This window comes from Natrix helvetica (assembly GCF_964273705.1).
Source record: "Natrix helvetica genome assembly, chromosome: 1".
Taxonomy (NCBI): Eukaryota; Metazoa; Chordata; class Lepidosauria; order Squamata; family Natricidae; genus Natrix; species Natrix helvetica.
The window spans coordinates 133,025,155-133,038,514 of record NC_138548.1 but is presented as its reverse complement, the minus strand read 5'-3'; the positions used below and the strand labels follow the sequence as shown (position 1 = coordinate 133,038,514).

The following is a 13,360-nucleotide window of genomic DNA, read 5'->3' as shown; positions in this document are numbered from 1 at the left end:
CCTGGTGTCTATTTTTAAATAGTTTTTAAAACGAGAGACAGATCTAGATCTCCCCTCTGTACATAAAGAATTAGTTGGAGAATAGAAAGAAAAATGAATTTTGATTGAAAAATTTTGACCTTCTTTCCATTCTGGTATGAATTTGTAAATGAGTGGATCTTCCTTGGGCTACAATTATTTGTTTTCTAAACTGATATCTGGGACAAAATGGCATCCATAGCGACTTCCCAATATCTGGCAGGACACATTACACCCCACAGCTACTTCTAACTATCCAAGGTGGTTTCATTTTCCAAGAATTATTCTCTGGCAATTTCTTTCTATTCTAAAATTTGCTCTGTTCCTATTTTGCCTGCTATGGGCTGTTTCTTTCCTAAAATGTTGATAACATCAATAAATATTGTCACATGATGATAATGATGATGGCTGAAAAAAGCATGGAAGCATATATGAATGTTTTAATATGAAACAATTACATTTTACTACTTAAACAAGTGCCTCACAATGTGTTGTCCATGTAGGTTGGGGATTCTGGAAGTTGAAGTTCAGCATATCTGGAGTTCACCATTGTGGGAAATACTGAACTTTCCCACTGTCAAAAACCTTCCCAGCATTTAAATCACTGCAGAGATTAAATGAATGCAGCCTAAGCCAGAAGCTGAAGACACTTCAACCATGCATTATTTTGTAGAGTATGGGGGCTTTGCAAAGTAATCCTTGCTTTGACAATAGGGATTTTAAAAACACAAATCTGTTTTCCTCTTTAAATAATGGAGGGAAGACACAAGGCTTAGCTATCAGGCTGTTTGGGCCAGGGCATCAGAAGATATGTACACTGGGTTTGGCAAACTATCTGAAGATTAATTGGCTCAAATTCTGGAGAGAAAAAAATACTACAGTGGGAATGAGGTGTTAGTAGTTCAGAGAACAGAGACCATATTTTTAAATGTTTAAAAATAGTGAGAGAGGCTTAATTCAAAAATGAGTTCAATGGCTGATTCAACTGATGAAAATACTTTTTTCTGCCACTAATGCCATTTTCTAAATAAAAAACATTTACAGTACTTTGAAGGTTCTGATTCAGGTGGTTCTCTTTCAGTGAGAACAATTAGGACCAGCAATTCAGTTGTTAAATGAAACAGTTACTAAGTGAAACTCTGATTGTGCTTATGATGTTATTTTAGCTTTGCTTTACAGACCTGAAAAGACAAAAAAATGTGAGGATTTGTTGCAAAGTTACTTTTTCATCGGGAAGTACTTGTTAATGGTCACTAGGCAGTTACTAAATGAGGACTATGTGTATCTTTCTTGTAAGGGAAATCTTTCTAGGATTCAGGTGAAATTGGTATATTTTTCATTAACATGTTTTTCCAATGCTGGAGTCTCAATCTGAGTCAAGAGGATTATTATTTGAGGTGAACAAGTAGCTTTTGATCTTTACATTTTAGCTCAGGGTTAGAACAGGCCTCCCTTCTACTTTAAAGGAGTTCTTGCTTGACCTAGGAAAGTTGTCAGAAATTCCTAAGTAGGAATTTCACTAACAGCAAAGAAATTTTCTTAGAAGTCCACTATTAGCAATTTTGCTTTGAACTGTGAAATTATATGGGAAACATTTGAAGCCTCATACAATATTCTACATAGGCTGAACTTAGTAACTTAGGCTCTCCATCATGTAGAGGGCATGTGGTCCATGCATCCCCAACCTACTACCTTCCAGGATTACAGCTCCTAGTTTTCCAAAGCTCTTTCTCCACTAATAGTTTTCATAGTGCTAGAATCATGGTTTCCATGGTTCTCAAGCCAAGATTTCAAGCAGTTATGTCCATCTTTCCTATTCTTAAAAATAGGTACTTTTTCCTGCTTTTATCAACAGGATCCTAGTGCAACAATATGGTGTACAGGGAAAAAGCATTTGTGTTCTACCACTCCTTTTCTGGGAGGCAGGGTGACAAGAAGATCTGTTGTGACCAAAGTGGAATTGAGCTTCTGGGAAAGTCATGTCTCATTCCCCGGTCATCATAATTTAGACATTGACCAATATTATGTGGAAAGATTGGCCTTCAACCAATGAAGCAAGATGTTTGATTACCAAGGTATCCTGAAAGACAGAATGGGGACGATCACCCAGACATCCCACATTTTTCTACTAACATGGTGTGAGCAAAATGGTGCATTAAGTCAGGAATGAAGAAAGGGCTGAAGGAGGGTGACAACTTGAAAAAATGCTGCCCCTAAATTCCAGAGAAACACACACCCTTTCCTTGCTAAGACCCTCCAGCAGATGCATATGGATTCTGTAGCAGAAAGTCACCATGGGAAGCACTCTCAATTGAAAATGGCCACCACGACCCACGTAGGGTATTTTATCCCAATCGTCTTCAGTTTGTAATATTGTATATACAGCCTTGTTTTCCACAAGGGGTATTTCTGGTAAGAATATTGTGAAACGATGGCTGAGGAAGAGCAAAAGCATGCTTGTTTTCAGCTAATCTTGGGATTTGCAGGGCCCTAGGCCATGTTCCCCTGAATTGTTTGCTCAAAACATTAGCCCTGTGGAATTTAATGGAGTTTGCACCTGCGCTAAGTTCCCTGGCCCTTATCCGACCAACGGTTCCGCATTCATGCTTCCATTCAACAGTGCATAAGCGTGTTCAACAATCAGGCCTTGATCCCCCAAGCTAAAGATACTTTTTAACAAAGCTTTTTTCCAACAGTTCAGCATAACTGCAAGAAGCTGCTGTAGTTCTCAAACTTTTTTTTCCTCTTTTGTTTTATTTACTTAAACTGTACACAAATGCAAAATACTCGGACAGCAAATGTAAGTGAATGTTGTTTGGTATTTAAATTACTATGGAACAGAACCTACAAGGGACTTTATTAAATAAACAACAATTTGGGGTGGTTTTTTCCTTCTTCTTCTTCTTCTTCTTCTTCTTCTTCTTCTTCTTCTTCTTCTTCTTCTTCTTCTTCTTTTTCTTCTTTAAACGATGCACGTCTTGGAATGTCTCCAACACAGGAGGGCATAGAGAAGATACTGATCCAAAGACAATGGAATCTATTTTGTCCCCTGAAAAGAAACTGACAGGCCTTCAGTATCGCTGTGACTGTAGATACTGCGGCCTTGCCATCTGATAAAAATTATAAAGTTGTTGGCCTCTTTGGTTCCAAACTTTTCAGTATAATATATTTTCATTGTATCCAGTATTTTTTGCTGGTATAAAAATAACCTTCCCCCACCACCCATCCCCACCCCAAAGGATAGTTTCTCTTGTCTAAGTCATGCAACTACATCAGTGCAAACATGAAAACCAATCACTCGCTTTTAAAAAAAGAAGCAAAAGATTTAATTTCAAGTATAAAAAAAATATAAAAAGTACCGTCTCATTTCAGTCCAGTTTCATCTCGTTTGGGTTGACACTTTTAAATTGCATAGCTCATGCGGCACTTGTTTTTAAATCTAGAGAACAGTGAGCAAAAGGAAGTGCGCTATCAAGTACCAACCAGTCAAGGCATTGAAATCTGCAAGTGCTAAAGGAACGTGCATTCAAGCAGGTTGCGAGTGCTGTAGTGGAGCATGGATTTCTGAGCTCTGCAGCCACCCTTGATATGGAAGTGTTTGGAAACCAAACTAAAGGTAACACCCTCTACTTCTGCATTCTCTCTCTCCCTCTCGCTTTCCCTTCTACAGGATGTACTAAACATTCTCACCATTTCAAACACTGTGAGCTACTCCTTTCTCCAAATATATCCACTATGCGATTGAGATTTCTCTTATGGCTCATAAGTTTACTTGTGCTAACACTGGCTTCTCTTTCCTTCTGTCCTCTCCAGCTGTTCCCATTGTCATCTTACTGTTACTCCAAGCATGGAACTTCAACTCCAGGTTTTGATGTTGCAAAACTTTTTGTGAATGTAGGACCATGAGCAAAACTAGAACAGGAAGGGCCAAGACCTTTTTTTTTTTTTTTTGACAATATAACAGGGATGGCATGTCCAATAAAGCATAAAATCATGCCGATCTATCATTCAGAAGAATACAGCTACCATTTCTGACATTAATCCCATGGTACTGTTTCTCCCTCCCTCCCTCTCTCTCTCTCTCTCTGTCTCTTTCTCTCTTGCACACACAAGCATGCATACATGCATACATATAGTTAAGAGAGAGACTGGTTTCATTAATGTGTTCTCTCCAGGAAGTGCTATATGCATATCTTACACTTCCCATCAGGAAGAAGGACTTATCTTGCACAGAGCAGGTAACCTGCTGCTTCGATTTAGACCTTAGAAATGATGGTAGTTGGTTGCTTGTTTGGTCACTGAAATGCTTGTCTGTTGAGCGTATAGGATTGTTTTCTTTGTTTTTTTTAAAAAAACATTTCATTTCATAGGGCTGGCTGAGAGAGAGAAAAAAATCTACTGGTCTGAATGCATACATCACCAGCAGACATTGAACTCCTTTACATAATGCCTTCCTCCAAACTGGATCACACAGTGTGCGCGTTCATGTTGTTGTGTGTATGTGTATATAAGAGTATGTGTAAATATGTGTGTATGTACGTGTATACACACACACACACACTTGTGTATTTGGGTATATAGATAGGATTAAGTAACTTGAAAGCATTAGTTTATATGTGGTAGCATACTTTTAGTGTCCAGGATGCATTGACTGCCACTGTCCTGACAACAGAGTGCAATTGATATATATTTATATGTATTTTCCGTGCTATTGCTGCCCTTGCCACTGTTGCCTCTGCAGTAGGGTTTAAACATCCATGCCCAGAAGGAAGAAAAAGAGCAGTAGCGCGTCTAAATCCATTCAGTAGGGGAATCTTCTCACTCCCCCCCCCCTCACCTTCCCTGCCCCCACCCCCACTCCTTTCTAGCATCCTTCTCCAGATCAGGCACAGCCACATTCTTCCACAATCATATTGGGAACGTCCCTCTTCACGATGTTGTATTCATCATCAAAGTACAGCATGGATATTGTGCTAAGTTTGGTTGGAATGCAGCAGGAGTTCACGGTGCCTGGGTTCAGCCCTCGCATGCGGTACTGATTCACGACTGCTGTGTGAAAAGAGGAAGCTGAGCCCGGGACTCCAGCCAAATAGGCTGGGCAGCTCCCTTCACAGTAATTCCCATAGTAACCCGCTGGTGCTATGATCCAGTCAGTCCATCCGATGATCTTAAAGTCAATGTAAAACTCTTGTCTGCAGCATAAATTGGTCCGGCCATCGCATTCCAGACCTCTTTTCCGAATCCTGTGCTTGTTGTCAGCCAATCGGGCTTGCACCACTAAAAAAGGCCGGTGGGATTCATCCCCAGAATCCACATAAATTGGCAGCACTGAATACTCTTCACAGCCTTCACACTGAATGTCCAAACTCAATCTTCTCTCTCCTTTCTCAAACAGAGCTTGGATTGCTTCTGTCATAGGAAATGTGTGCCAACCACTTCTTTTGAGATCAACTTTCTTTTCAACCACATTCCACTTGTTGCTGGTGTCCGAGTCTTGGAAATACACTTTGACTCTTACTTTTCGCCGGCTGCCTTTCTCCAAGACGTAGGGAAGCAGCTTCAAGTAAAGCCACAAACTGGCTTGCACCACAAACAGATTCTGATTGCCTTCATTAGAAATGAAGAAATAGAGGCGCATTCTAGAGGATGACAAGTCATCTGGAAAATAATGGAAGGGGGAGAAAAACATTAATGTTTTTTAATGCTTGATGTTTACGTTAGGTTTTCTCAAGGAAAAGGAAAAGAATCATGGATCAAAATAAATGCATAATATTAGTAAGTGCCACAAACAATATACATAAATGGCTAAACTGAAAAGAGGGAGGGGGGAATATACACCATCAGCTATAGATTGCAAAGTTGTTCAGTGGCTGAATCAGTACTAGAAAGCCATAATAAAGCAAGTTCCCAGAGAGAAACTAATAAGGGTATATAAGGAGAGGGGGTGGGGGAGCCAGATCCTTAGAAATCAGTGTATAAGCAATTAAGTTCAGATAGATGGAAAGTCATGAAAGGAACTCAGAGCACCTGGATAAGTGCTAATTGGTTTTTTTTTTAAAGTGTTGGCCTGGCACAGGCACCCCTCCTGTATAATCTTCCCAGAAAGCACAAATTGTTAACAATCAGGGAACGGGGTTTTTTTTTCCTTCGGAGAAAGGATTTGGTTACAATTTATATGCACTGTAAACTCACCCAGTAGCTCTATAATTCTTGGGAAATGTGAGGACTTGCTGAATTTGTCCACTTGACCAAAGCAAATTCTTACTGGGATTGTAAAAGTGTCTGATTTTGATTGTTCCAGATTGCAAATAGAAGCATGCTCCTTTGTATAATAATATTCAGGACATAAAAGTGTCAAGAGAAAACCTTCTAGCACAACTATCTCCTTGACATTTTAGCTTTTAGAGGGCTGGGGTGAAACAAGTTATTATTCAGTAATATGAGCCTTACCTACCAGCAGCACAAAGGGTTTACTACCTTAGTAATAACTGAAATGACAGGACAGGTGCATTTGTCATCATTGTGCCCAAAGACATACCTTCTCTGCCACCTTAAATTCTCTTTTGCACCATTCTTAAAGGTACTGTCTGATTTATTTACTTGGCATCTGGACACCTAAAGGGAACAAATCCTCTTGTACTCCTTGCAGCTCTTTCGTTTAACTAAAGGATGAACTTTAGACATTAATCATTTATAAGTCCCACACAATTTTTCTGGGTATTAAGCAAGTTTTCACTGCAGCCAATGGGTGACAGATCTGCACTTAGTCATACTTAGAGTTGTTCTTGAAATCAATCCGAGTTAACTTAGTCAAGACTAATTCAAGTCCCACTGATGTCAGTGGAATTAATTCTGTATCCAACATAACGCCATTGCTGTTTTCTTTTCTTTGAGATTAAAGCAGGAAAGCAGATGCCATGAGCAACTGGTTGCTGCCTTCTGGTTCATATTTATAATATGAACACTAAATGGAACAAGCTGGCACCAAATCTCTTACCCAAACACCTCTGACCTAGAAATCCTGGGCACATCCATGTGAAACTCAGCAGGTCTACCTTTGAGCAAATATGCACAGGATCACACAGCTCCAAAGTTTATTCAATATTCTTCATTCTGCTTCAATTCATTCCAATCCAATTCTACATTGTTCAGTATGTTGAAAAGAAAAACCCTGGTGCTGGCATTGTCAAACCGAAGTGCAAATCTTTATATTTTAGACCTAGTTCTTGCAATGGCACAGGATAATGCTTTATTAGTAGTAGTATGGGATGGATATATTTTCTTAGTCTATACTTTGCAGGAACATGATGACAACAATATCCTACAGTGTATTGAATGTGTATTTATCATAAAGCTGTAGTTCCATCACAGGCAAACAGCACCAAACCTTTAAAGGTAACAATAACATGCCATGATAAACAGGTTAAAAATTATAATTCCACTAGAGGAAGAAGACTAAATTTTAATAGTTTAATCCTTCTCTTATTTTACTAACCCAGGTAATGAATGCATTCACTTATCCCTCTATTTCTTCCTGCCCTGTATGTATTATAATGATTTTCAAACTTTTTACCTTAAAACCACCCTTTTTAGAATGCCTGCTCTTCTGAGGAACCCCTGAACTTTTGGTATGAATACAACACTGCTGCAATTAATTTAGAAGCACATGCCATAATCACACTCAGCTCATTCACAGGACTGTTAGTCATTGCTTACTTAGAACACGCTTAATATTCAAGTATATTTCTCTGGAAAGGAAAGCTTGTTTGTCATCTTTTCATTGACAAGTACCTTAACTTCTAAGGAGTAGCGTACTTGATAATGGTATTTAACACTGGTGGTTTTGCTAGTTGGCAGCTGTAGAACACAGAAATGTTAACATAAAGTATCAGAGAAAGGTGGGTTAGACAGACAGATATGGTTTATGAAGAACAGTAAGAAAATCTCACTTGGATATGCAAGAAGGTAACTTCAGCAAATTGGAGCAGCTAAACTGGAGATGTGGGATAGACACAGTGCTATTAAAATAGAAGGATCAACAGAATCATAGAGAAGTACAGAAGTAGGAGAAAAGGGTGGCCATTACACCAGAGAAAGAAACACAAGATGAGCCGATATTGTTGTGACTGGGGAAATGAGAGGAGGAAAATGGATTAAATGCTATCACAAATGCGATATTAATAGGGGGGATTACAGGGTAATAACAGATAATTTTTACTCGTTCATAACTTTATACTCTGATTTAATGAATACACAAGTGGATGCGTATGGAATAGGAAGTAGAAAGTCTTGCAGAATAAAGGATGCATACAAAAATGACATGGATGGAATCACCAAAGGTGTATGCGGTATGCATGCATGCATGCATGCATGCATGCATGTATGTATGTGAGAAAAATAAATTAGAGGTCAGTGAGTGGATGGATACCCAGAAGACCCTGTCTGAGGCTGAAGAAGAAGAGGGAGCAGAAGAAACTCAAGCGCTAGGCAGGTTGAAAGTTAGCTAGAAAGTTAGAAAGGTTACTGAGCAAAATATGTCAATAAAATAGAGCAAATTCCATTTTACTAGTTGACAGCAGGCACAAAAGGAGAAGAATCTATGGCCAGGAAGGAGGGAGGAGCAGGGGGAAGTTTGAAGGATGAGAATGGATTCAGGACAGATATTCTGTATGACACAAGATTAAAAAAAAAGAAAACAGGATATGGAACATTCAGTGGTATATAGAAAAGAACCAATGCATAGCAGAAGAAATTGTGATTGGGTTCTGCATGGTAAAAGATTTATTCTATGCCATGAGGACAGCACAGGTTTCTGACAGTAGCCTTTATAAACCTATAGCCTGTGGGAGGAAAATATGACAAAGTGACCTGATCAGCAGAGCGCAGAGGATGAGAGGTAAATAGATGGGATTTTTGCAGTAAGCAAGATACTGGAAGGTTAAGGTACACACCCATTAGCCCCCTACCTACATACCCATTGAAATGGAGCAAGTACTGCAAATAAACAGAGGATCAAACTTAATCAATGAGACAGAAACCACGGATGGAGAGGGAATGGACAGATGGGTGCAGAGGGTAAATCAGAGCGGAGCAGGAGTTACAAAGGTGTGACAGGAACTTAGCCCACATGCTGAAGAATAAAGACGGGTGTGGCAGCAGTCAGAAACGGGGAAGTGAGGGAGCGCAAAGCAGAAGGATGGGGTTGCATGGATGGGCCGATCCAGGACGGCACCGGTGTGGAGGAAATGCACAGGATGGGAAGCCGGGGTCCCCGCAACGAAGAAGCAGCAGCAGGAAGCAGGCGGAGGAAAGACCGGCGGCCCCCAGAGGGAAGCGGTGGGATTGCAGGATTGCCCGGGGAGAGGGAGACGGGATGCTCGGACCGACGTTCCGTGGTGGAGGCGACGGATGCTCGGGGCCAAGAGGGCGAAGCGGGAAGGTCCATGGGGGGGGGGAGTGCACGGGCGGGCCACCCACCTGTCTCGGCGAAGCTGATGATCTCGGAGACCTGCTGGTGAGCCGCGGGGCCCCCATTCGCCTGCCCATCCAGGTTGGGGATCTCGACGCGCCCGTCCTCGCGCAACTTGCCGGCGTGCAGCTTGCGCAGCGCCGTGACCAGAGCCGCCTTCGGCACGGCGTGGGTGATGTTGGGCCGGTCGCGCATCTGGAGGCGGTTCAGAATATGCCTCTTAATGGCCTCCAGGAAATCGCCGTCCACTTCGCCGGGCTCTTCGGGTGGTCGGCGGAAGCCGCAGGAGATGCAAGTGTCCAGGGGTGCTGCGCCGGGAGGCGTCGGCGAAGCTCCGGCGCTCAGCATCAGACAGCACGCTTCCGCCAGCAGAAGCAGAAGCGAGGCGGTCAGGGGCCCCTTCCGATCCGCCCCGTCCATGCCGATCACCGGGCAGTTCCGCTGGGAGGTTGCGAGGTGAGCCAGGGAGCCGGCCGGATCGGACGCGCGGAGCTCAGAGTGGTCGGTAGAGCGACGGGCAAACCCCACCAAAAGAGTGCCAAGCGGGGCGAAGGCGCGATCTGGGCGAGAACGGCGTCCGAATCGGCGAGGGCACACAGGGCCAGTCGAAGGAGCTCCGGCGGAGAGGTTGCGAGGCGGAGGAAGAGGATCGATCGGGAAAGCCTCTTTCCCCCAGGGCAGTCGGAGTCCGCCCGCGGCCTCACTCGGTCACTTGCCAGCGGGTAACTCCAAAGCAGCCAACTCCTCTGTCATGATGTCAGTGGTTTGCCTTCAGGCAGGCAGCGTCCAGCCAAAAGCAGGCAGGAGGTGGAGAGAGAGCGCTCTTTTTTAGCCAAGAGTCATCGGGGGGCCAAAGGGGAGGGGGAAGACGGGGTGGCGTGGAGGATCCACGAGGCAGATTTTAGAGTCAATCCAATTTATAACGACGAGCTGCGGGACACTCCAATCAACGATGCCTTCCTATCTTTCGCCACACGAGGAGGCGGTCGGCTGAGGGGGAAGCTCGCCAAATCCAATCCACCAAGCCGGTCCCTTGGTACGCTCTGCAGCTGTCCTCTTTTTTTCCCTTTTCCTTTTTTTTCTTTTCTTTTCTTTTTTTTAGCGCGGTGGGCGCGCTCTCCGCTCTGCGCCTTGGGTCGCTCCTCTCTGACAAAGCCGGTGAACCTGAAAGCAGAGAAGTGCCGGCAAGTAGGGAGAGAGGAAAGATCCTAAAAAGATCCGGTCAGTTGCAAACAAACAATTTCTTTCTTTCTTTAGCAGCTGCTCCTTTCTCCCGGACGGATTTCTCTTCTGGATCAAATTAGGGGCTACAGTCCAGCCGATGGGTCCCTTTCCTGGGAGTCCCGCGAATAATTCAGCTTTCCAAGTTAAAAAACGTGGTTGGAAACAAGCGACATCAAAGAAAGCCGCGGGAGGAAAAAAGCTCCCGAAGTAACTTGAAGAAATCTAGCCGGTGGGTCCTGCTTGAAGCTGCTCGCTCACTCGAGGCTCTCCTTCGCCTCGAGCAATCCTGTCCCGGTTAGTATTTGGCACCGGGACTTCTTATGAGTAAGCGCAGTCTGCGAGCGCTGCCTCCCTCTGCCAGTTGATCTTTGCTTGTGCCTCGTATTTTAATTTCTCCCTCTCCCTAGCTCGCTCGCTCGCTTCCGCTCCTGAACCTGACGTTCCGCCCCCGCTCTCCAAGCAAAAAGTCTCGGTTGGAAAAGCGCTTCTCTTTCTCTCTCCCCCCCCCCCCTCCGCTTCTTCCTTCCCCCTCCCCTTCCTTCCTTCACCTGCCAAATCGCAACGTTGAGCCACTTTTCTTTCGAAAACGTTTGTACGGATTGCAGCAAGTTCCTGATGCGGAAATAATATCTGCTCGTTTCTTGAACGAACTCTATCCCTAATTTCCTCCCTGACACGCGAGCGCGCGCGCGCTCTCGCACACGCAAGTGTAGTAGAAGTTGCCGATTAAAAGGGTATCCCTCGCCGGTCTACGAGCAATAACGTTAATTTATTGCAATGCAATAAACTGCCAAGCTGGCAGCCTGTTTGGGAGGACAGGTGAGAGTTTGTGCAAGGGACGGCTTTAAGACAAAGTGCCTATAGAGATTCTCAAACATCCAGGTCATGGTTGTCCCAAAAGTACTTTCCAAAAGGCAATTGGACTTTCTTGGGGGTTTTTTTCTCTTTCTGGAAAACTTTTCACTTCTAATCCAAGTGAAGAAGCTTCTTGGATGAGAAGCAAAACCTTTTTAAGGAAACAAAAATACACCCAATTCCACTTGTCTTTTGAAAAGCACCTTTGGATTAGCCAAAGTGCACAGCTTTCTCCTCCAGGTCTTGCCTACCATGTGGAGATAACAGCAGTAGAAAAATGCTGGATTGTTGTAGGAAATAAATAAACTGCCTGGACAAAGTGTGACCCCTGCATCACTTGGATAGGGAGCAACTATATCCACAGTATGTTCCACAAGCATAACATTCCTTGAGAGAAACTGCATACTAAAAGAAATTTGAACATGACAAGATACAGCAAATGGGTTTGCATTGAGTAAGGCAGGCATCCAGTTCAGCTTAGGAATGTACACGTGTAGTTTACCTTGGTATAGAAGATTTGCTCTCACCCTCCATAACATACAGTGTTTAAACTTTTCAACCCAGACTGCAGTGGTTTGTCATCTCCCATCTGAAGAATAAACAAGGTCCAGCTTGCTTAATTTTTCTTAAGATCAGCCAATATTGGCTGGCCCTATCCTGAGGATTAATTTAGCTCAGAGCTTTCTTGGAGGTTACATGAGGCTAGTCAGGCCTCCTAAGGAGCCCAACTCATTTCTCCTACTGTAAAAATTGTTATTTCCCTTAGGTTGGAGTCAAGACTCAAATCTAGAGCAGATTTAACCCTAAGTATGAATGGCAGGCAACAGTTTTGGGAACTTGCCCTTATAAAAGAAGTAGAGAAAGCAGGACCAAATTGAGCAATCTGAAGATTTGGATGAGTTTTACCTTGCTCTTGAAAATAGCACATAGACTGCAGAAGTACAGACATGCAGTCCATGAGACAGGCTGGTGTGTGGTGAAAGATGCTAAGGAAAGGTGCCAAAGTGTTGGTAGGCATCTCTCTTTAAGTGGTGCTTCTCATGATCAGCTTCTTTAAAGAAGGGTCTGAGCCAGTGGTGTATTAACCATTAAGCAGACTAAGCACGTGCTTAGGGCACCAGGCCCAAAGGGGGCACCACGAAGTTGAGAAAGAAAGAAAAAACCAACGAAGGTTTGTACAGTATGTACAAAGGAGGGGGACACCAAGATTTGGCAATGCTTAGGGCACCAGTGAGCCTTAATCCACCACACTGTGCTTTTGAGTCTTAAGGGGTCAAAGGGCGTTGAAACAGGCATTCCCGTGTCACCCAAGCCCACAAATATTTAGAACAGGGTGCATGTAAAGCGGCAAGGAGAATCAAATCCCGGCAGCTTGCCAGGGGATCATTGCTCCTCTGTGGCCACATCAAACAAGGGGGTCGTACAGGGAGGAAAGGCGGACCGGGCAGTTACCGCTAAAGAGATGGGCAGAGGGAGAGAAAGACAAAAGGCAAGGGGCTGGTTGGTGCCCTGCGCGCCTCTCCGCTTGTTGATATTCCGGGGGCATGCTCGGCTTGGTCGCGGCCGCCTTTGGCGGGCTTCTCATCGGGGAAATCCCTGGCTTTCCTTGAGGCCTGGCTTCGACCAACTCCCCGCCATCCAGCGCCCGTCCTTTTTCATCCGCTCTCGCCGAGGGTGGAAGGGGAAGGAGGGGTTAGCCTGCTTGTGTCCCCCCCCCAACTTGACGTGGGGGGTGCGTGGGGACTGGGGGTGGCCTTGATTCAACCGCTCTGGCTCGCGGCGCGGTTTTTTTAA

General features: G+C 43.9%; 1 protein-coding gene across 3 annotated transcripts; it reads right to left on the bottom strand.

Moving 5' to 3' along the window:
- Positions 1-2,752: 2,752 nt before the first annotated feature.
- On the bottom strand, positions 2,753-11,372 carry INHBB (inhibin subunit beta B). 3 transcript variants are annotated; one of them, XR_014174777.1, is made up of 3 exons: positions 9,496-11,372; positions 2,994-5,676; positions 2,753-2,960 (listed from the first exon to the last, which is right to left on the bottom strand). XR_014174777.1 is itself a non-coding variant. In XM_081945760.1 (2 exons), exons 1-2 carry the CDS (start codon positions 9,905-9,907, stop codon positions 4,901-4,903), a joined length of 1,188 nt encoding a protein of 395 aa, XP_081801886.1. In that variant the 5' UTR covers positions 9,908-11,372; the 3' UTR covers positions 2,753-4,900. The 3 variants fall into 3 exon arrangements, 1 of the variants encoding a protein (XP_081801886.1); XR_014174778.1 differs by having other exon boundaries at positions 2,753-2,957; XM_081945760.1 differs by having other exon boundaries at positions 2,753-5,676.
- Between the last annotated feature and the right edge of the window lie 1,988 nt (positions 11,373-13,360).

Excerpts from the sequence above, each read along its gene's own strand:
- INHBB (XM_081945760.1), bottom strand. The coding sequence starts at position 9,907 with ATGGACGGGGCGGATCGGAAGGGGCCCCTGACCGCCTCGCTTCTGCTT. Across the intron at positions 5,677-9,495 it reads CATCAGCTTCGCCGAGACAG|ATGACTTGTCATCCTCTAGA; the intron begins GTGGGTGGCCCG and ends ATTATTTTCCAG.